The following is a 22,284-nucleotide window of genomic DNA, read 5'->3' as shown; positions in this document are numbered from 1 at the left end:
GCCACTTGATTCTCTTTTCCAGCCTTGTACTTGAGAGAAAATGCATATTCTTGCAAATAGGAGATCCACTTAGCATGCCGATCGCTAATGGACTTTTGGGAATGCAAGTACTTGAGTGCTTCATGATCCGAATAGAGTGTGGACTCTTTGCCGATCAAATAGTGTCTCTAATGCTTGAGAATTTTGGATAACGGCATAGAGTTCCAAATCATATGTTGAATACCTTCTTTTAGCATCATTCAACTTTTCACTGTAGAAGGCAATCGGATGGCCTACTTGCATAAGTACTCCTCCTATCCCAACATGGGATGCATCGGTAGCCACTTCAAACATGAGATCAAAATTAAGCAGCCTAAGCACAGGGGCTTCTGTCATCCTTTGTTCGATTAAGTTGCATGCTTTAGTGATAGTCGGGGTCCATTAGAATGGCGCTTTCCCTCCTTTCGTGCGCTGGGAGATTCTTAAAGAACAGCAGCAAAACTCCTCAGATAGCCACCAATTTTGGATCGAGTGGTCCTCTTGGGGGCTGGAATAAAACCCTAAAAGGGTTTTTTGATCAGACTTTAGAATTGGGAGATATGGCCAATCAATGGAGCTTCAAAACCTAACTTTCTTGCTGAAATCGATTCTGGCCTGGGACTGTTCTTCAATCAGATTTGGTTCAATCCACTCAGTCTTAATGTAGAAGTCAATAACCAGAACAAAAAAGAAAGTAGAAAAAGAAAAGATCAACAAGATAGATGTGGGTGGGAATAACTATCTCAGCCTGGGCATCTCACCCATAGCTATCCCAGCTGTTAGTCTTCCTTTCTCAGGAGAGGGAGCAAGTAAACTGCAATAAACTTTATTCATTCAATTTTGATTTATGTCTACAGCAGACCCTCTTTAAATAGAGGGCTGAGGTTACAAGAATAGCAGTTGGACTCCATTTAAGGAAACTAAGACAAATTAGAAGCTAACTCTTAGCTTCTAATTTAGGAAACAAATAATAGCTACATAATACTTACTACGTTGGGCCGATGGGCCATCTAAACTGGGTCGATGGGCCTTTATTAGAGATGGATCGAACTCAGCCCAATGGCTGGTTCGATACCTGCTTTGGCCCAATCTTCCTCCTACGGTAGTGTACATCTACATCATGGGCTCTCACCAACTTCATCTATCAACTCTCACCAACTTCATCTATCACCATATTTAGGTTTCCCCTACTTGCTGCCTTTGTTGGAGAGGGACTGAGGATGTTGATCATCTTTTCTTCTCCTGCCCCTTCTCCTCCACTATATGGAAGAAGGTTCTTTCTCGCTGTTGGCCCTCTAGTAGAAGAGTCCTCCCTCTCAGTAGGGAATGGCTTTGGATTGATATGACCTTTCACGGACCCACCATTTGTGATACCGCCGGTAAGCTTACTTTGTGCGCTACCATCAATCACTTGTGGATGGAGAGGAACCTTCATAGATCGACATCCAACTCTCGCTCATTTTGACAAGATTTGGAATGCCATCTTTGACGTCAGCACCAAACTTGCTACTGTCCTGCACCGCTCGATCACGAACTCCCCAAGGAACATGCTTATTGTTGCTTCCTGGGGCCTTCGTTCTTCCATTATTTCCCCCTCCCCCCCCCCTTGAGGGCTTGTATCCAATAGCTGATGTCCTTTTTTTTTAGTGGGCCTGTCCCCTTGGTTGGCTTTCATCCTTTTTCACCCCCTTCTTCCCCCTGTATATTTTTTTCTCTCGGGTTTATATATATTTATTCATTCCCCCCCACCCAAAAAAAAAAAAAAAAAAAAAAATTCTGTTTTTCGTTTGTTGTAATTTCAATTCCCTTCCCTTCCATTCACTTCTAGTTAGACAGAGCCTAAGTCTTTTCCAAACTATTTGGGTTTGGTGACGTAAATCTCACAATAGTTTTGAGCTATATTTTCATGTTTTTATATTTAAACAAATGTATTATTCAATCAGAGTTTGTCCACATCTGATTCCTTGTACAAAATGGTTGGCATTACCTAATCATATAAATGGCATGAATGCATAGTTGTCAAGGCGTCAAGGCGTCAAGGCGTCAAGGCGTCCAGGCGGTCTAGTTGGGGTATGGGCGTCTATCGCCTATTTGAATCCAATAAAAATAGTTTAAAAATCAAATTCCAAAAGGATAAAAGTCAACCCTTTAGTCCAAGAACAAAAAATGATTTTTTTAATTTATTATAGGGGCAATTTTCAACTTTCAAATGCTTGGGTTTTTCTCAATTCTGAAAATTTAATAATTCGTATCATGGTAAAAGATTTATGATAACAAAAAGTGCGGTAAAATAATCTTTTATTTTCATGTCCATAAAATTATTTTCATTTAGGCGATTTTAACAGCATTCATGCATTTTAAAATAAGTTTGATAGGAACATAACTTTGTCATTGCTACTTTGATTTAAGTAATCTTAGATTTGTTGGAAAACTGGTTTTGTGCTTTGCCTAATACAGAAAGTCTCGTGCAAAAATAAAATCATTTGACCAGTCAAACTTATTACAGAACAATAACATTTTTCTAAATATTGATTTTTGTTGACTTGATGTGGTTTAATGTTGATTTTTGATGACTTAATGTGGCTTAATGTTGCTTTTTGACGATGTAAGGTATATGTAGCATACTAAATAATTTTAAAAAAGAGGGAAATAAAAGATACCACTTGGGCAACTTAGGAGCCTGGCAACACATAGGTGGGTGACTTTGTTTGCCTTGGCGCTGTGACAACTATGCATAAATGTTTGTCAATCTAGATCATTACAGTCAGTGTGGTATTCTTGATATTTAACCTCATCCAGAGTGTTACCTTCATCTAATAGGGAGCATATTGTGTCTGAGACTTCAAATGACATGGTACTAGAGAATCGTTTGAGATCACCTTGTTATATTGGTTTTGGACCTGTAGATACTTGACATGGGAGTGGAACCCGTTAATGTTGAATTCTGATACTCCATATGCTACTGTATTATTTTTGCATTTTCACCTGCACACAATTGAACTTTAAGGATGATTTACTGATGTTAACAGTCGATTAACTCCAACTATGTATGGAAAAGGATCCTCCTAAGCAGATGTTGGCCATCCTAAAAAAGTATCCTCCCCTTGAGGAGAGAATGGATTTTGGTTGATATGACATGTGGTGGTTCCTCCATTTGTGAGACGGCAGGGGAATTGGCGTTTTGCGCTACCATCAACCATCTATGGATGGAGCGCAATTTCCGTAGATGGACTTCCAACTCATGCTCCTTCGAGAAGATTTGGAAAACCATTTACTTTGATGTAAGCTCCAAACTTGGATGCATCTGTCATCGTAGGACTAATGACTCCCCAAGGAATAGGCTCATTATTGTCCTGGGGTCTCCCGCTTTCTATCCCCTCCCCCCTTTCATATTCCCCCCAATTGATGTGCCCCCCTTTTGTCCCCATTTGTCTGTATCTCGGTTGGGTTCCCCATTTGTTTGATTTTTTAAGGCTTTGGGGCTTTGTCCCCTCTTTCCCCCTGTATATTCTTTCCTCTGCTTGGTAATGATTTTTTTATTCATCTTGATGTGCCATATTGTGTCACCGATCCAGCACGTAATAGGACGGTTCTGCCAAGCCCTCGCCTTGGCCCTTCGTGCACGGGCCCTCGCCTTGTCTTGGTCCTGCCAAGCTCTCGCCTCGGGCCCTCGCGGATGGGCCCTCGCCTCATCTCGGTCCTGTCGAGCTCCCACCTCGGCCCTTCGCAGATGGGCTCTTGCCTCATCCCAATCCTGCCAAGCTCTCGCCTCAGTCTCTCATGAGCAAACCCTCACATCATCCCTTCTCAGGCGAAGCCTTTTCCTCGGCCACTTAGACAGATTCCCTCTTTGATCGACTAAGAGTCCTTAGCTGAATCAGTTCCACGACATCACAGATGACTATGTGCCACGTCATTGCATTTAGGAGAGTCATCCACTAGGGGCTTGGCTCGAGATGGTGCTCCGGAGGAAGTGGAACTGCTAGTGAGAGGACACTCCACAAGTATTACGGAAGTTCCTTGTTGAGACTCCTAACGCCTTACAACTCCCTGAAAGTGTGGAATATTCGGAATATCCCCCTCATGCGTTGGTTCAGGAGAACGTGAAGGAGTGGGACACAGGAGGAGGTAAAGAAATCAGACCTTATAAATGCAGGAGGTAAGCCCTTGAAGAGGGGGATCGAAAAACTTGGAGATAATACATACCTGTTGCTTAATTCTGACCTTGAATTTGTCATTGGAGGGTTATCGCACGGCCAGCTCTGGTGCCCCTTTGCTGACTTGTTCGTCCTTGCAGTAAGGGTATAGAGAACCTTTAGTGTGACCCAAAGCCTCCTAAAGAATCTACCTCCGGTCAGAATTTACCGCATCACATCCCCAAAAAAAAAAAAAAAAAAAAAACTCCAACTATGAAAATTTCCTCTGGATGATTAGTTGTATTTTTATTGACTCTTTTCAAGCTAATTAACTAGGTTAATGGATAACATAAACCTAATCTGAACCAGCCCACCAACTTTACCCAGTTTACCAGTATATGTACATATAAAATGAATCTCAATCTGTAGATCCTTACACATATCCAGTGTACCATTGAGTTACTTAAACTATGGGCCTGATTACCTATTTTGTGGGAAGTAGGGATGTTGCTATTGATCTTTTTTTTTTTATTTTATTTTATTTTATTTCATGTAATATTTGAAAATTTCCCATAACTTCATTTCTCTTTTCCTGTGTTTTATGTAGGTTGGCATTTCTTCTGGAGCTGCAGCTGCTGCAGCTATGAAGATTGGAAAGAGACCAGAGAATGCGGGAAAGCTAATTACGGTATGCATCTTTGTTAATTGTGGGTTTCCTTTGAAGTTTTCCAATAATTTCTCTCTTCTGGATAAAAGGAGTGCAGGAAAGAACTATTCTATCAGTTCCAATTTGAACTTTTTTTGATTATTTCAGTTGATTTTATCTATTTGGTGGAAAATTGATATTTTAATTGCCTCCTCTTTCTCTTTCTAAAACACACACACAAAACAAAAAAAAAAAAAAAATCCTTATGAATACTGTATTGAGTCTGTTGCTTTAGAGTTGCTACATGATTGCTAGCTCTTTGTCCCACATGTTTCCTTGTTGACATGATTCTTTATATTGTTTGCTGTCATATGTCTGCATCCAAGCAATCCTGGTTCAGTATTAATCACTATTTGCTTGCTAGAAGATAGAGTTTCTGATGTAGATAAGTCAGTTAATGGGCTTATTTTATTGCAAATAAGCCTTGGATTGGGTTATGTATGTGTTGGGCCTTGGTTCCTAAGGGTTTTCTTTGTAATGAGCCACTTTAATGGGCCTAAAATATGGGTAGAAAGTAGAAAAATGGGATTTAATTCATCATCTTAGATAGAGTCCTGTTTTGAGTCTATTTCCTTTATTATTTCAGTTTTAGTCATTTTAGGTTTCCCTATTTGTGAATGATTAGTTAATTAGTCCTACTCCATGTTGGAGTTCTAGTGCTAATCCTATTTGGAGTCCAACTCCTACTATGTAATGTCTAGTCTTACTTAGAGTCTAACTCCTAGTTAGGTTGATTGCTAGTCTGCCCTCCTTATATAGTGGATCTAATGTACTCTAATTAGACAGATTTGAAAAAGAATTGAGTTTGAATGTTGGAGAGCCTTAGGGCTGTGTGTGATTCTCCCCCCTCTTTCTTTATGCGATTTCTCTCCCTTGGTTGGATTTGTACAATTGTGTGATCCCTTATTCATTCTTTCTATCCCTGAATTTGGTTTATATTAGATTTAGTAAAGATCTTGCCTGGGATTGGATCACTTGTGATTCGATCTTACACCAATTGGTATCAGAGCCGAAGGATCCCTATTGAAACACAACTCCATCCTTCCACCTCCCATAGTACGCAACTCCCCGTGACTCCCTTTCTCTCTCACACGACTCTGTTTCTCTTCCACGCGACTCCCTTTCTCTCCCACTATGGATCTAGACCTGTTATTTGATATCCATCAACAAATGCAAGATATCTGTCAACAAATGCAATTGATGCAAGAAAAGCTCGATGAGACTTAATGACATTGTATGGACTTTGAAACCATAGTACACTCTCTTCAACTATGTGATCTCAGCCATTGAACAACAGTTAGACGAACCAGAGGATGAATCATCAGTGGTAGAAGATGAGATGACACCGTTGGAAGTTGAAGATCAAATAGTGAAAAAATTTAAATTGGTTGAACTCTTTAGTGAACAACTTGATTTTATTTTTCCAAGTCACTACTTCACCAATGAACTTCGCGTCGTGGACTTCATAGCATTCGATCATGGTTTTGATGGTGACTTTATACAAGCTAAGATGGATTTTGATCGATTGGTGTTGAATTCTCCTGTTCTACAAAACTCGTGGATGAGTTTTTCTCAACATCGGGTGAATTGATGTAGATAAGTTAGTTAATGGGATCAAATAAACCTTGGGTTGGGTATGTGTTGGGCCTTGGTTCCCATGGGTTTTTTTTTTTGTAATGGGTCACTTTAATGGGCCTAAAATATGTGTAGAAAGTAGGAAAACGGGATTTAATTCATTAGCTTAGATAGAGTCTGTTTTGAGTCTATTTCCTTTATTATATCAGTTTTAGTCATTTTAGGTTTCCCTATTACTGAATGATTAGTTAATTAGTCCTATTCCATGTTAGAGTTCTAGTCCTAATCCTATTTGGAGTCCAACTCCTATTATGTAATGTTTAGTCCTAATTGGAGTCTAATTCCTAATTAGGTTATGACTGCTAGTCTGCTCTCTTTATATAGAGGAGTTAATGTACTCTAATTAGACAGATTTGAAAAGATGAATTGAGTTTGAATGTTTGAGAGCCTTAGGGCCGTGTGTGATTCTCCCCCCTCTTTCTTTATACGATTTCTCTCCCCTGGTTGGATTTGTGCAATTGTGTGATCCCCTCTTATTCATTCTTTCTGTCCCTAAATTTGGTTTATATTGGATTTGGTAAAGATCTTACCTGGGATTGGATCACTTGTGATTCGATCTTACATCAGTTTCCTCATCAAGGTTCCTTTCCTTCTATCCCCAAATGTCAAATAAGGTTTCAATCCCGCAAGTGAAATGAAACTAAACTAAATTGGTCTGAATCAAAGAAAGTATAGAGATAAAGGGGAAAGTGTGCAATATATGGCGACCTGAACCTCTCCCTCTCCGTGACTTGAACCACCATTCCCTCCTCTCCCCCGGCGGTCCCTGCCACTGGCCCCTTAGCCCCCTGACCCCCTGATCCCCCTCTCCTTCCTCTCCTCAGCTCCTCTTGAAACCGTTGATTCCATTCCCTTCTTAGCTTTGCCTTTAGAACTTCCCCCCATATCCTCCCTTTCTCCCTCCTCCCCTCCCTCCTCCTTGACTGAACCTTGGGCCTCCATTGCCCATCCCTCTCCCTCCCCCCCTCTAGAATTGGTCTCCCTCTGGTGTTCTTGACTCCTTTGTCGATGACAAGAAAGTTGGCATCTGTCCCTGAGGTCTCCTACAGCCAGACATTAATAAATGGAAGCTTTGCTTTGTAGGGCATTTTATAGGTAGCAGGACCCCGTTCAACATTGTTTAAGATTCTCTCTTGAAGCAGTGGCGGCTCCTTGGCCGTATGCAGACCTTTATGCTTAACAATGGTATCTTTCTCTTCAACTTCGCTCAATAATCTAATATGCTTCGTGCCCTTGAAGAAGGCCCCTGGTGTGTGGGAAATAAGACAGTCTTTCTTAGGGGACCCTTTCACAAACCTAAGCAAAGTCGATTTCAATTTTGCCTCCATTTGGATCACCCTCCCCAGCTTGCCTCTACACTATTCGGGTGAAAAGGGCCTCATTATCCTCCGCTCCATAACTGGAAAACCTCTTTTCTCCGACCATCAAACAAAGCTAATGGATAGACTGGGCTTTACTAGAATCTGTGTTGACCATCCTGCTGATGAACCACCAACCTAGTCACAATAATAGAAGAGAATAGATTCTCATTCATCCAGCCGGTGCAATGTGACTAGTTTCCGCCCCACTGCACCTCTTGTAAATCTTTTGGCCACCACTCTCGTACATGTGCTACTGCTTCTGCTACCTCAACGACTTCCCCTGCTGAGGAAACCACACTGGAAGCCCCCATCTTTGTGCATTCTTGTCGTCAAAAAGAGAAATCAAGGCTCCACCATCGTCGTAGCCATAACCGTATGCCTCTCTTAGGAGCCCTTGATCCTATGTCGGCTTCGGCTGCTGCTAGAAAACCGCTACTCTATCCTGTGGTTCTTCCCCCTCAAACCATAGGTCTGGACCGATTCTCGGTCCTCAGCTCTTTGGGAGCCTTTGCCTTTGACACTGAAGCTTTTTCCTTGTCATTCTGGCTTGTCCGACTCTGATGGTCCGACTCTGATGGTGACACATCCTTGCCTCGAGGCACTGACTTCCTATTAGATGGCTGCTTTGGGGAGGGCTCCTCTACATTCGATGTTACCTCCATGTCAAATATTCCCTTACCCCCTTTACCAACTCAAACCCCCACAGACAACCCTCTTTCCTCTTCTACCCCTTTGCTACTAACACGCTCATCCTTCACTTTGATACTTATACTCTCCTTTCTCTTGCTGGTTCAGCCCATTTGACTTCTTTAACCGAGCTCCCTATCTCAAACAAACTCCACCTCAACCTGCTTCCCTCCTTAGCCTAGCCCATCTATCCCAACTCCTTTTTATTAGCCCATCTCTCCACCTTGGCCCACCTCTCCTCCAAGGCCCACCCGCCTGACCCCTCCTCTAAGCCCCACTCTTCTGAACTTACAAATCATGAACCTTCATCCCATTTTCCTAACTCCTTTAAACCTGACCCGACTAGACCTTCTCTTACACCCGATGGTCTCTGGGGTGACCCTATCCTCTTCGACCCTTGTGAGCTCCCCTCGCCGCTGGCGTTGTTGCCACGGCTGAACTGCGATCTCCTCTCATATTTACTAAAGATCCCTCACCTGCCGTCTCACCACTCTGGCCCTGCGAGCTCCGCTCACCCCTACCGCTTTCGTTCATGCCACTATCGCCCCTCTCGCCACTCTGGCTCTGCCTGCTGCTGTCACCCCTGCTGCTATCGCCCCCTCTAGTATGCCTGATTCTCTTGGCTCTGAAGACAAACATCCTTACTTTAAAGTTTGATGTGTGAGGTCCCCTCGCCCATGCTGATATACGCATACTGCTGTCATCCCTCTAGCCACTTCGGGTTCACCAGCTTCTCTCACCTCTGCTACTGGCCACATCTACTCTCCTGCGAGTAAGGATTAAAGTATCGGTATTGGTCGACATATCGGTTGGCTAAAATTAAAATACGTATACGCTAAAGATACGCACATAAATGGATATGAAACACATTTTTACACACTTTTGCATAAAAAATTTGTTGAAAAAAGCTATTGATAACATGTGTTATGCATAAATACTAAATTGAAGGTGTCGCACTAAGAATTCAAGGTTTGTACTTGTCCCATAAATGTAAAATCTTTGTTCCCAATCTTGATTTCCACTTTAGTTAGAAATATGACTGGTAGCAACTTTGGAATAAAAACCCCTCAAAAAATCGTGTTTTTCTGAAAAATGACCCAACTTGGCCATTATATGACCGTAGAGCACTGTATCGACCATGTATCGATACGTATCGGTATGTATCGATACATGGTCGATACATACCGATACGCACTAATACGTACCGATTCATACTGAAACGTACATTTCACTCAATTTTATTTTTTTCATAGAGTATCGGTACGTATCGGTGTGTATCGTATCGTATCGGTGGTGTATCGGTATGTATCATAGGATACGTATCGATATGAAAGGGTTTTAAAAATTTCATGTATTGTATCTGTATAGGCCGATACGGTATGATATGTACCGATACTTAAAACCCTGCTTGCGAGCCTCCCTTGCCCTTGGGATGACTTTTCCCCCTACCCAAGCCATCTCCAACTCTATTGGCCCTCTACCTGTCGCTTTCCAATCCTATAGAGCCTTAACGCAGAGTTCCCCTCCCCTCCACGAAGTAAACCATCTTCTGCCTCGGCCTGCACTAACATCACCCACCACCGTTTAGCCCATTCTACTCCCTCTAAACCAAAGTTGCCCCCAAAAACCCTGAAGCCATCTTCATCCTCTAAGCTAAGTGCGAAGTCCTCTCCGCCTTCTAAGGCCCAGAAGTTTAGCCCTACCCAACCTTTCCTTATCAAAGTATACCACCGCCGTAAGAAGGGCTCTTCTACTACTGGCCAACGGTGATCTTCCAGCTCTTCTGAGCTTCCGAACCCGTCTCCCTCTATCTCCAAATGAACCCTGGTCTATATGTAATGTCCGAGGCCTTAACTCCTCGGCAAAGCATGCCACCATCCGATCCCTTATCAGATCTTCCCATGCCCCTCTCTGTTGTCTCTTGGAAACTGCAGTCCTTGAGCCCAATGCTCCCCGCGTTGCCTCTTCCATAGCCCCGTCTTGGTCCTGCCAATTGCCCCAATTGCCCCAGTGGCCGGATCTGGATCTTGTGAAACCCTCTCTTTCTCCTCATCTCTTCCCTTACCTCCTCCCAATCTATCCATCTCTCTATCTCTGACATTTCTGGGGCCAACTACTACTTCCTCACCATTGTCTATGCCCTTAATCGTACCACTGGGAGACTCCCCTTGTGGAATGATCTCCGCGCCCTCTCTTTGTCTATTGATCCCCTACCTTGGGGGATTGTTGGGGGCTGTGGTCATATTTGGCATGAATGACCTTGGCTAGTCCGGTGCAGAGCTCACTTGGCATAACCTTCGGAGTGGTAACTCGATCGAGTTGCTTGTAAGCTTGACAGGGCCCACGTCAATGAAGCCTGGCTTCTTTCCCCTCCTCTCATGCCCTTCTGACATCTCTGACCCCTATCCCATCCTTTCCTTGTTTACCCTTCCATCTCCTTCGGTCCCAAGCCCTTCAAATTCTTCGATATGTGGTCCCTTCACTAAGATTTCCTTCCTCTCGTCCGTGAGGCATGGAACATCCCTGTGGATGCCTTCTCCTCCCCTCTCATCTCCTTCCCCAGGAAGCTTAGAAATGTCAAGGCTGCCCTCAAGCTATAGAATTCCAGATGCTTTAGCAACATCTCCAACAGGACCGCCTCTTGTAAGTCCAGGCTGGAGGCTATCCAGGCTAAGCTTTAGCTTGATCTCCTCAATCTGACCCTAGCCAAGGAGGAAAAGTCCCTTTCCCTTGAGCTCTCCCTCCTGTCCCAAGAAGAAAGCTTCCTCAAGCAGAAATTCTTTATGAAGTAGTTGGAGCTTGGAGACTCCAACTCTGCTTTCTTCACCAATTCATCAAAGGTCAGATCAATGCCAATTCCATCTCCTTGTCACCTCCAGAAATGGAACCTCCCTCCACAATCCTAAGGACATCAAATCTAAGGCTTCTTCTTGCTTCTTTAATCTCTTTTGAATCCCCCTTCCCCTTCTTCCCATCCCCCTCCCCCTCCCCCCCATCTCTGGTCAACAAATTCATCCTTGACCACCTTCTCCCCTCCCTCCAACCATCCTTTCTAATAAGGAAATCACCTCTGCTGTCCTCTCCCATATGGCCAATAAAGCTCCTGGGCCTAATGGTTTCAGCATGGGGTTCTTTACCTGTTGCTGGGATATCATCAAGGTCGACCTCATCCTGGCTATTAAGAGCTTTTTCTTCGATCCCAGCCGAGTCAATGGTATTAATTATACCTTCCTTTGCCTCATCCCAAGTCTCAAGGGGCATCTTCCATGCAGGACTTGAGACCCATCTCCCTTTGTAATTTAGTTTACAAATTCATTGCCAAAATTCTCACTCTGCATCCAGAAGGTCATCGACTCCCTTGTTGGTCAAAACTAGTTTGCCTTCATTTCTGGTAGCAGCATTGTCGATAACATCATCCTGTGTCACGAAATTGTCCGTGGCTTTAACCGCAAATCTCATGGTTCGGCGAACCTCTTCAAATTTAACATTCACAAGGCTTTTGACTCCATCCGTTGAGATTTCCTTTCCAAAACCCTGCTCCAAGTGTCCTTCCCCCCAAACTTTGTTTGATGGATTCTTGCTTGCATCTCCACCCCCTGATTCTCAGGTCTTGTTAGTGGCAGTCTGGCTGGTTATTTTTCCTCCACGGTGCGAATCCGCCAAGGCTGTCCCCTATCCCCCTTCCTCTTCTCCTTGGCCTTGAAGTCCTCTCTAGATCCATCCAATCCTCCACCGACCTGTATCTCAGCTCCATGTTCCCAAATGCAAATCCTTATCCATTACCCACCTCGCTTTTGCAGATGATCTTATGGTTTGACCCCATCTCCATATCCTCCATCATGTCTTCCCTTCACCTCTTTGAGAGCCTTTCGGGTCCGTACCAATCTCCTCAAATCCCATATCTTCACCTCAATAATCTCTGATACCTTAAAAGCCTACCTCCTTGATATCATGGGCTTCTCTCTTGGCTCTCTTCCTTTCAAATATCTTGGCCTTCCTCTCATGCCTGCCATACTCTTTGCCCATCACTGCACCCCCATCCTCAATCTTTTACGGAAGAGACTCCAGCTTTGGAAGAATAATCTGCTCTCCTATGCGGGCCACTTTGAGCTCTCCAAATCCGTGCTTCAATTTATGTACCTCTATTGGTCTGGAATCTTTGTTCTCCCTCCCCCCACCATTAAAGTTGTCGAGCCCCTAATTTGCGCCCTTCTTTGGAAAGGAACTGACTCTACCAAGTTGCTCGGCCCCTCCAGTTGGATTTCTGTCTGCCTCCACAAAGCTGAAGAGGCCTTGGCCTTAGGCGCATCAAAGACTTAAACTTGCCAGGTATCCTCAAGCTGATCTGGAGGATTGCCTCCAAACACTCTTTCGACATGCTCAACACTCTTTCGACAAGGTACCATGACTGTTGAAGAATACATTGATAAGTTTAATGATTTACCCTCACGTACAGGTGTTTATCACGAGGATGAAGAACTGCTTATGTCTCGATTCAAGTTGGGACTATGACATGATATCCGTGATAAAATTGGAGAATTAGAACTTTCCACTTTGAGTCAATGTATTGAAAAGTCCTTAAAGGCAGAAGATTTGATCAAATCAGCCCCTAAAAGTTATAATCAGCCCGTTGAAGTTAAGAAGCCATATGCACCAAATAAACCTAGTGGATTCCCTACCCGAGCTCCACAAGTCACACAGGATACGGGTAAGAGTCCCATTGGTTGGGGGAGAGACAGCGACAATGAAGTGCTTCCATTGTGGTGGTACCGGACACTATGCTGAATTCTGTCCTAAACGTGGAAGAGCCAATTCCATCATCACCGCAATTGAATCCAACCCGGACATGCAAATCCGTGAACCCCAAGATGATGATTGTGTTGTGAATGTCGCCATTGAAGGAATGGAAGATGATTGTGAGGCTGAAAATGCACAAGAAGATGATGACCCATATACTACTATTAATGTGGTTGCAAAAATTCTAATGGTTGAATCAAAGGGAGGAGATTGGAGGAGACATAACATATTCTATACGTTGATGACTAGTGGACCTCACAAGGCTTAAGTGATTGTGGACAACGGGAATGTGGTGTCTCAAGCTTCTGTGATTGAGGGACAGCTCAAGACCGAACCCCATCCACAACCCTACAAGGTGTCACTTCTAGACAATAACACCATGGTTGTAAATCAGCGATGTTCTGTGCCATTGAAGATCTCAGGATATTAAGAGAATGTGTGGTGTGATGTAATTCCTATGGTGTTAACTGATGTGTTGCTTGGAAGTCCGTGGCTATATGACAATAATGTCTTGGTTGGTGGTACCAAGTGGCCACGTGGTGGTGATGATGTGGCCAGTTTGGGTGACGTGGTTGGAAATGACATGGTGGCGTCTAGTGTCATCGATGAGATAATAGAGCTGCATGGTATGCATGGAGTGGTTTGATACATCCTTAGTAGGTGGTATGGGTTTTCGAATCAAAACTGGTAAAAATTGGCCTATTCACATTCGGGGGCATTTTCAGCAGTGAAAATGACATTTTTGGAAGACTGTTTCTTCATGAAAAAGATAGATTGTAATTTATCTAGTCCAATGCCTCTGATTTCGTCGTGTTCCGATACCGTATGAAGAAGTTATGGCATTTGTGGTAGTCGGGGGCAATTTCGACATTGAAGATGAATTTTTTGGAAGAAGTTTTCTCCATGTAACGATACGAAAAAAAATCTGATCTTTCAAACGGTTCTGATTTCATCGCATTCTGATCCCATATGAGGAAGATGAGTCATTGGAAAGGTCTAGGGGCATTTTGGTCTTTTTACATGGCTGAGTCAGATGATTGGGTCTTTTGGAAAGTTGTAGAGCATCTAGTTATGGTTCCAACGCAATTCGTTTCATCTCGATCAGAAATCGTATGAAATAGTTATATGTGTTTCCATAAAGCCGGTTCGAAAATCCAAACCGAAAAATCACCAGTTGCTCTCGGTGTTGGGTGGATTTTCTAGATTTTAATTTTGAAATTTCAGGGGTTTTTGTGTGATTTCAAGGTTTTAAAGGTTTGAGTTGATAAGGGGTTTTTGGGACTGAAATATATGGAGGTAGGGGCTTGATTGTAATAAAAAGGAGTAGTGTTGTAGAATGAATGGCTCAGATTGAGCCACGTAGGCCAAATGCTGATCGAATGGAGCGTGCTGTGCTGACGCAAAAGATGCTTGTGCAGGTTTTGGGGTTGGTCGGGTGCATTGGCTATGATGGTCTGGCGCTACACCATATTACATTGACTAGTGTGTGTCGCATGTGCATCATCAACGAAGCTTAAATTCCAATCCCTTAGATCTGGATCAACTAGATCTTATAGATCCAAATCTAATGGTCTTTAAATGTTTCTCCTTTATGGGTTAAGCCGACATCGCTCTGGAATTTGCGCTGATGTAGCCAATGGTGAGTCGACAACGAGTCTGATGATGTCAGTGCCTATGTCACGCTGATGTCATCAAGATTCTCATCGAATGGCTATGGGTTTTTGTCCGTTATTTAAATCAGACGGTTCATATTAAAAGATACTTTCTTATGAGATCTACGGCCAGATCTGTGCCAACCATCGAAGATTCCATTTCGGGCTATCTCATTGCTCCAACTTCAAATGGCCATATCTCCCTGGCCACAATGCCAAATTCGTCCATTCAAGTATCAGCTTCATTTTTTCGAGCTCTACACATTGGAAGAAGAAAATAATTATTTCAGAGAGTGTAAGGCTACAGATTTTGTGTGTGAAAATCTTCCCTCCATTGTTGATCATTGAAGAGCTTGAAGGCTTCATGTGAGTTGTTTTACACTCCATTAATGGTGGTTTAGAATGGTAGTTGGGTGGTATTGATGATATCTTATTTCTAAGCCAAAGGAAGAAGAAGAAGAAGAAGAATGAAGAGAGGAGCTTCCCCTTTTGTTGGTAGAACCATTAATGGGTTTTGTTGCTCAACGGGAGTTTTGTTTACTCCATTAATGGGGGTTTGAGGAGGTGGTTGAGGTGTGTTGATGCATTGACTCGAAGCCAAAGAGGAAGAGAAGAAAGCAAGTGAGAGTTTACTTGTGTTTGCTTTGAAAAGCAAGAAGCCAAAGGGGAGGGAAACTGTGAACACTAAACATGTCAGTGTAAGTTCCCAGTCATCCCAGGCAACTGGTTGTGAGATTCCCTAACCTTGGATTTACATTATATGTATGTATAATGATATTTATATATGTAAGGGTTAGTTGTGGATAAATTGTATACATGCTAGGTTAGTTGTGGATGAACTGTAAGCTTGCTAGCTGGTTGTGGATGTATATGCTAGGCAGGGCTTGACTGTAGGGCATTGATATAAGCCCAAATATACTGTATTCTTTATTGAGTGCTTAGTGGGTGCTAAATATTGAGAGTGGGTGCTCTTGTGTAGTCAGTGCTACTACACATTGTACCGGCACACTAAGTGCCATCTCAGCTTCGGCTTGAGAAAATTGGGCGTGGGTGGTTCCCGACTATGGGTGCGGTCAAAAGTAGTGTATTGAGTAGGTACGAAGCCTTTACAGGCGCTACTTCGGGGATGTAGGCAAATTGTCAAACTTCGTAAAAACCCTGTGTTGTGGGTGCTTGTTTGCATTTTATATTGAAGTGCGTGGAATGCGGAATGGGTGTGTACACTTGGAAGTGCCTATGAGAGGCTAAGTGTGCATACGACTGTGTGCAAACAGGGACAGTTGTATTAGGGTTTGCCTGCTCAAATAGCAGACAGGTTTTTGGGGATTGGAATTTGACTCACTGAGTCAGCCCCCCTCTCAGTGACTGCCGGGTTACAACACCAAGAACCAGTGTTTCTTCGATCACAAATTCAAGCCTCTTACTTTGAACCCACTCAACATAACTCAAGTGAAAGCTAAGTTGAGGGCTGCCCAAGTATGAAGGCAACATGTTTTGAAGAATATTGAGAAGGCCCCTTCCAAAGAAGCTACCAAACCAAAGAAGCAACCATGTAAGGCAAGCACTAGTAAGAAACACATGGTGGACAAGAAATTGTGCGTGCTGCCCCATAGAGAATTCTTGGTTACAAGTGAAGAAACCGGACTAATTCTAGCCCTTGTTACAAAGGAAGTTGAACCGGTGAAAGAGGTGACACATTCTCCATCCAGTAGAGATTTGTTGGCTGATTTTTCAGATTTGGTACCCGATGAGCTGCCAGATGAGCTACCACCTATGAGGGACATACAACATGCTATTGATCTAGTGTCTGGATCAATATTACCAAATCTGCCACTTATCGTCTTAGTCCTACTGAGCATGCTGAGCTCAAGAGACAAGTGGATGACCTTTTGCGAAAAGGATTTCTAGTAGAAAGCATGAGTCTGTGTGCCGTACCAGCCCTATTGACACACCTAAGGACGGATCATGGCGTATGTGTATTGATAGCCGTGCCATCAACAAGATCACGGTAAATTACAGATTTTTCATTCCCCGTTTGGATGATATGTTTGATATGCTAACGTGAGCCACTATATTTTCGAAGATTGATCTACGAAGTGGTATCATCAAATTAGGATTCATCTAGGGGATGAATGGAAGACAACTTTCAAGACAAAGGAAGGGTTGTACGAATGGAAGGTTATGCCCTTTGGCCTTACGAAGGCACTTAGTACCTTTATGACAGTGATGACTCATGTGTTACGCCTCTTTATTGGCAAGTTCCTTGTGGTATACTTTGATAACATATAAATTTACAGCAAAGCCCAAGATGAGCATCTTGAACATTTGAGGCGTGTGATGAGGGTGCTATGGGAAGAGAAGCTCTTCATCAATTTGAAGAAGTGTTCTTTAATGTTGCCTAGAGTTATATTCCTTGGGTTTATTGTGTTCTCTCAAGGCATAGAAGCTGATCCTGAGAAGGTTAAGAGCGTGGTAGATTGGCCTATTCCTAAGACTTTGACGGAGGTTCGAAGTTTCCACGGCCTTGCCTTGTTCTATAGATGGTTCATACGGAATTTTAGTGCTATTATGGCGCCTATCACAGAGTGCACGAAAGGAGGGAAAGCGCCATTCCAATGGACCCCGACTGCTATTAAAGCATTCAACTTTTAATCAAACAGAAGATGACAATCTCATGTTTGAAGTGGCTACCGATGCATCCCATGTGGGGATGGGAGGAGTGCTTATGCAAGCTAGTTATCCGATTGCCTTCTACAATGAAAAGTCGAATGATGCAAAAAGAAGATATTCTACATATGATTTGGAACTCTATGCCATCATTCAAATTCTCAAGCATTGGAGACACTATTTGGTCGGCAAGGAGTTCATACTATATTCTGATCACAAGGCACTCAAGCACTTGCATTCCCAAAAGACCATTAGCACTCAGCATGCTAAAATGGATCTCTTATTTGCAAAAGTATGTATTTGCTCTAAGTACAAAGCTGGAAGAAAGAATCAAGTGGCTGATGCGCTTAGTCAGAAGGTGCTAATGATGAATACCTTTACCGTACAAAGCACAGGAATGGAACACATCAAAGACGAGTATGTTAATGATGCTGATTTTGCGAAAGTGTTCGGAAAATTGCAAGGACGGGATGACAAGTATTCCATTCATGATGGATATTTATTTAAGGGCACCACTTGGTTCGAGAGCTACATGGAGGAGGAATGGGTGGACACTTTGGTAAGGACAAGACATATTCTATGATGGTGGATTTGTACTATTGGCCTCATTTGCAAAGGGATGTTCAGCATGTCATCTAACGATGCCACACTTGTCAACTTGCTAAAGGAGAAGAAGAAGAATGTGGGTTTGTAAATGCCACTACCCATTCCACATGCACCTTGGCTAGACATAAGCATGGATTTTGTCTTAGGCTTACCCCTTACACAGGAAAGGTATGACTCTATATTTGTTGTTGTGGATCATTTTTTTCCAAGATGGCACATTTTATCTTGTGCAAGAAGACTCTTGATGCAAGTCACCTAGCCAAGCTCTTTTTTAAAGAGATAGTGCGTATAAATGGGTTGTCATAGTCAATCGTTTCTGATAGGGATGTAAAATTCATGAGTTATTTTTGGAAGACCCTTTGGCTGATAGGGATGTTAAATTTACGAGTTATTTTTGGAAGACCCTTTGGCTGAAAACTAACACCAAGTTAAAGTTTTCTACTACATTTCATCCTCAAATAGACGGACAGACGGAAGTGGTGAATAGAAGCCTTGGCAATTTGCTCTATTGTCTAGTTCGTGACTATAAGAAGACATGGCCTTATATTCTTGACATAGCTGAATTTTTATATAACAGTTTCGTCAACTGTACCACTGGTCGTACACCATTTGAGATTGTACTTGGTCTTCAACCACAATGGCCGGTTGACATGGTACCATTGCCACCTCATGCCCATGTTAGTGTTGAAGCGGATGAGTTTCTAAGGCATATCACGGAGATACATGCTGATGTTCGCCGTCGCATAGCCGTTAGTAATGATGGGTATCAAGAAAATGTTAACCGGCATCGCCGTTATGTAGAATTTCAGCCAGGTGATATGGTTATGGTTCGAATTCCACCAGAGCAATTCCCTCCCGGTACTGTGCACAAGCTCCATCCTCGGAATACGGGTCCCTACAAGGTCATGAAGCACATTGGTCCTAATGCCTACATGTTGGAGTTACCTCCTACCATGAAGATCAACAATGTCTTCAATGTTGCCGATCTTACATTTTATGTGGACCATCATTCTGATGATGGAGACACGAAGCATACTTTGAGATTTCCCCAATTTGTGACTCCTAAGAATGATGTTATTGAAGAAGTTCTAGACAACAAGTTTACTACTGTTCGTGGTGGCAAGGGTTACTACTCATTTCTAGTCAAGTGGGAAAGACGTCCTCGATAAGATAGCACTTAGATCCATGCCGATGATTTTCTGCGTTTTGATACAGATCTCTATGAGCGCTATATGTCCTTCATCCATTCTTCGGAGATGAATGATTTTAAGAAGGGGGGAGTTGATGTAGATCCCCATCATGGGATCCATTACCAAAGGAGGAAGCAGCAGCCTTGAAGCTACCGGCCAGCATAGGAAGCTCCCTTATGCTGCTATTTTAGTTTCCTAATTTAGTAGTATGGTTTTGTTTTTAGGAAGTCCTATTAGCTGCTATTTTGTTTCCTAAATTAGAAGTTAGTGGTAGTTTCTATTTTGAATTAGTTGCTAATTGCATTAGTTTCTATTTTGAATTAGCTTCTATTTTCAGTAGTTGCTAATTTGAATTAGTTGTTAATTGTATTAGTTGCTATTTTGATTCAGCTTCTATTTTCTTTAGTTTCATATTTTGTGTCAAGTTTCTAATTTTTGTAATTCAGACCTCTATATAAAGAAGGTTGCTGTAGTCACAAATTACAATTGAATAATGTAGTTTTGCTGCAGTTTTGCTTGCTCCATCTCCTGAGAAAGGAAGGCAACAGCTGGGATAGCTGTGGGTGAGATACCCATGCTGAGATAGCCATTATCCCACCCACGCCTACCCATCTTCTTCTTTGTTCTTTTACTTCTCTTTATCTGTATTCTGAGGGAGAGACTTGAGTGAGAGAAGGCATCGGTTGAAGGTACAACAGCATTCCTGAGTTGCAGAACAAGAATAGCTAGTTCAGCTATTGGTTTTCCCAGAAGTGAAGGATTTCAGGTGTAGCGACAGGACCTGTTCTCCCAGCCTCTGTTCCGTATTTCTGGACACCCTTTGGAGGGTTGAAGGACCATTCAAAGAGGAGCAATCGACCAGGTATTTACCCTCTGATACTCAGCCAGATCTCACTTACAAACCCTCCCTCTATTCTAGCCGAAACCAGTTCTGCTTGGGTTTTGTCTGCTGCTGTCGGTGGTTTGTTTTCTAGATTAGTCCTTGCTGTTGCAAGTGCTTATTTTGGGGTCTATTTCTGATTCATTAGAATAAGTTTGGTCATATTAAATTCTGGTTCTGATTTCTTTTGTATCTGGACCTTTTTTCTGATTTCTGTTGAGACTAATTTGTAAAGTCAAATTTGAATTGGTTTGAGCTTAACATATTGGAAGTTTGTTTATCTAGTGTGACCTACTTCTACATTACTTTATCTAAGGGCAAATAGGTTCCCCTATCTTACGCTTTTGTGTACTAAGGTATATATCCAAGATCACCAGTCAATATTGAGTGGTTAGACTCTCCCTAGGTATAACCTTATAGTCCTTACACAATAATCTATCGGACCTTCTTGGTAGGACAAAATCTATTTGGATGGTATGAACTATGAATGCCCACTTTTGTAGGTAACTAAGTGCTTCTCTCTCTTTTCAAAGAAAGTGTTCACTGTGGATAAATCATAAGCTACCGCACAGTCTAAAAATGAGACTCCCTCATTCCTCTCCCAACTTCGTAGCCTCCATGCACATCTTCACAGCCTCTATCACCCTGTCATAAGAAAATCTTTTACCCTGGTTCAATTTTAGTTGCTACTTTAATCTTGCTACACTATGAGTAGGGATGCTAAGGACAATTATTCCCTTTTTTTTTTTTTTTTTTTTTTTTCTTTCTGAGACGAGGGTTAGAAAATTGAATTTTATTTTCAGTTGACTATTTTAGTCAGTTCTGTAGGTTGTCCATACCTTTTTTATGTTCTAATAAAATTATTCTTGTTTTTTATCAGTATATTCATCACTTAAATTGAACCCAATCAAAAATCAATTAGTTAGTTCAGTTGAGTTTCAACCTCCACTTTGCTACTTTGGAACTGTAAGTGCTGGGCAAGATAACCTTAAGTTTTCCCTCTCCAGGCATATCCGCGTCTGTCCTTCATGTTGTCTCTGTAGGAATGGAGTGGAAGGCTCTGACCATCTCTTTTTCTGCTGTCCATTTGCTGCCTCTATTTGAAAAAGAACTCTTAGAAGCAGTTGGCCTAGAGCATGGTTTAAAGTATCTCCGATACCGATAAGATACCCTTCGATACGTATCTTAAATTTAGCCGATCAATACGATACACACCGATACGATACATGAAATTTTTAAAATCCTTTCGTATCGATATATATCCTATGATACATATCGATATGCACCAATACACTATCGATACGTACTGATACTCTATGAAAAATATAAAATCAAGGTGAAATATACGTTTTGGTATATATCAGTACGTATCGGTGAGTATTTGTATGTATCGATTGATACATATTGATGAGTATCAGTACATATCAGTGAATATCGGTATGTATCGATCAGTACATATCGGTGAGTATCGATACATATCGGTGAGTATTGGTATGTACCGATACAGTGCGCTACGGTCATATAATGGCCAAGATGGGTATTTTTTCAAAAAACACGATTTTTTGAGGTGTTTTTGTTCCAAAGTTGCTGCCAACCATATTTCTCTCTAACTAAAGTGGAAATTAAGGTTTTGAACAAGGATTTTACATTTATGGGACAACTACAAACCTTGAATTCTTAGTGCGACACCCTCAATTTAGTGTTTATGCATAGTACATGTTATCAATAGCTTTTTTTAATAAATTTTTAATGCAAAAGTGTTTAAAAAGGTGTTTTATATCCATTTATGTATGTATCTTTAGCGTATCTTAGCGTATCTTCGATACGATACGATACCCTCCGATACATATCTTAATTTTGGTCGACCGATACGGCGACCGATACCGATACTTTAATCCTTGGCCTAGAGGGAGATGTATTCTTGGTCTTCATAGGGAATGGATCTGATG

The 22,284-nt window shown here is 42.2% G+C and overlaps 1 protein-coding gene across 1 annotated transcript in view; it reads left to right on the top strand.

Moving 5' to 3' along the window:
- Nucleotides 1-22,284, top strand: part of LOC122094268 (cysteine synthase, chloroplastic/chromoplastic) — a 51,806-nt gene that overhangs the window by 27,566 nt on the left and 1,956 nt on the right. The window contains exon 9 of the mRNA XM_042665022.1: nucleotides 4,762-4,842. Within this exon, the coding sequence (XP_042520956.1) occupies nucleotides 4,762-4,842 (81 nt within the window). The remainder of the gene's footprint in view (nucleotides 1-4,761; nucleotides 4,843-22,284) is intronic.

Source organism: Macadamia integrifolia, chromosome 11, assembly GCF_013358625.1.
Source record: "Macadamia integrifolia cultivar HAES 741 chromosome 11, SCU_Mint_v3, whole genome shotgun sequence".
Classification (NCBI taxonomy): domain Eukaryota; kingdom Viridiplantae; phylum Streptophyta; class Magnoliopsida; order Proteales; family Proteaceae; genus Macadamia; species Macadamia integrifolia.
This window is presented reverse-complemented; position numbering and strand designations above follow the sequence as displayed.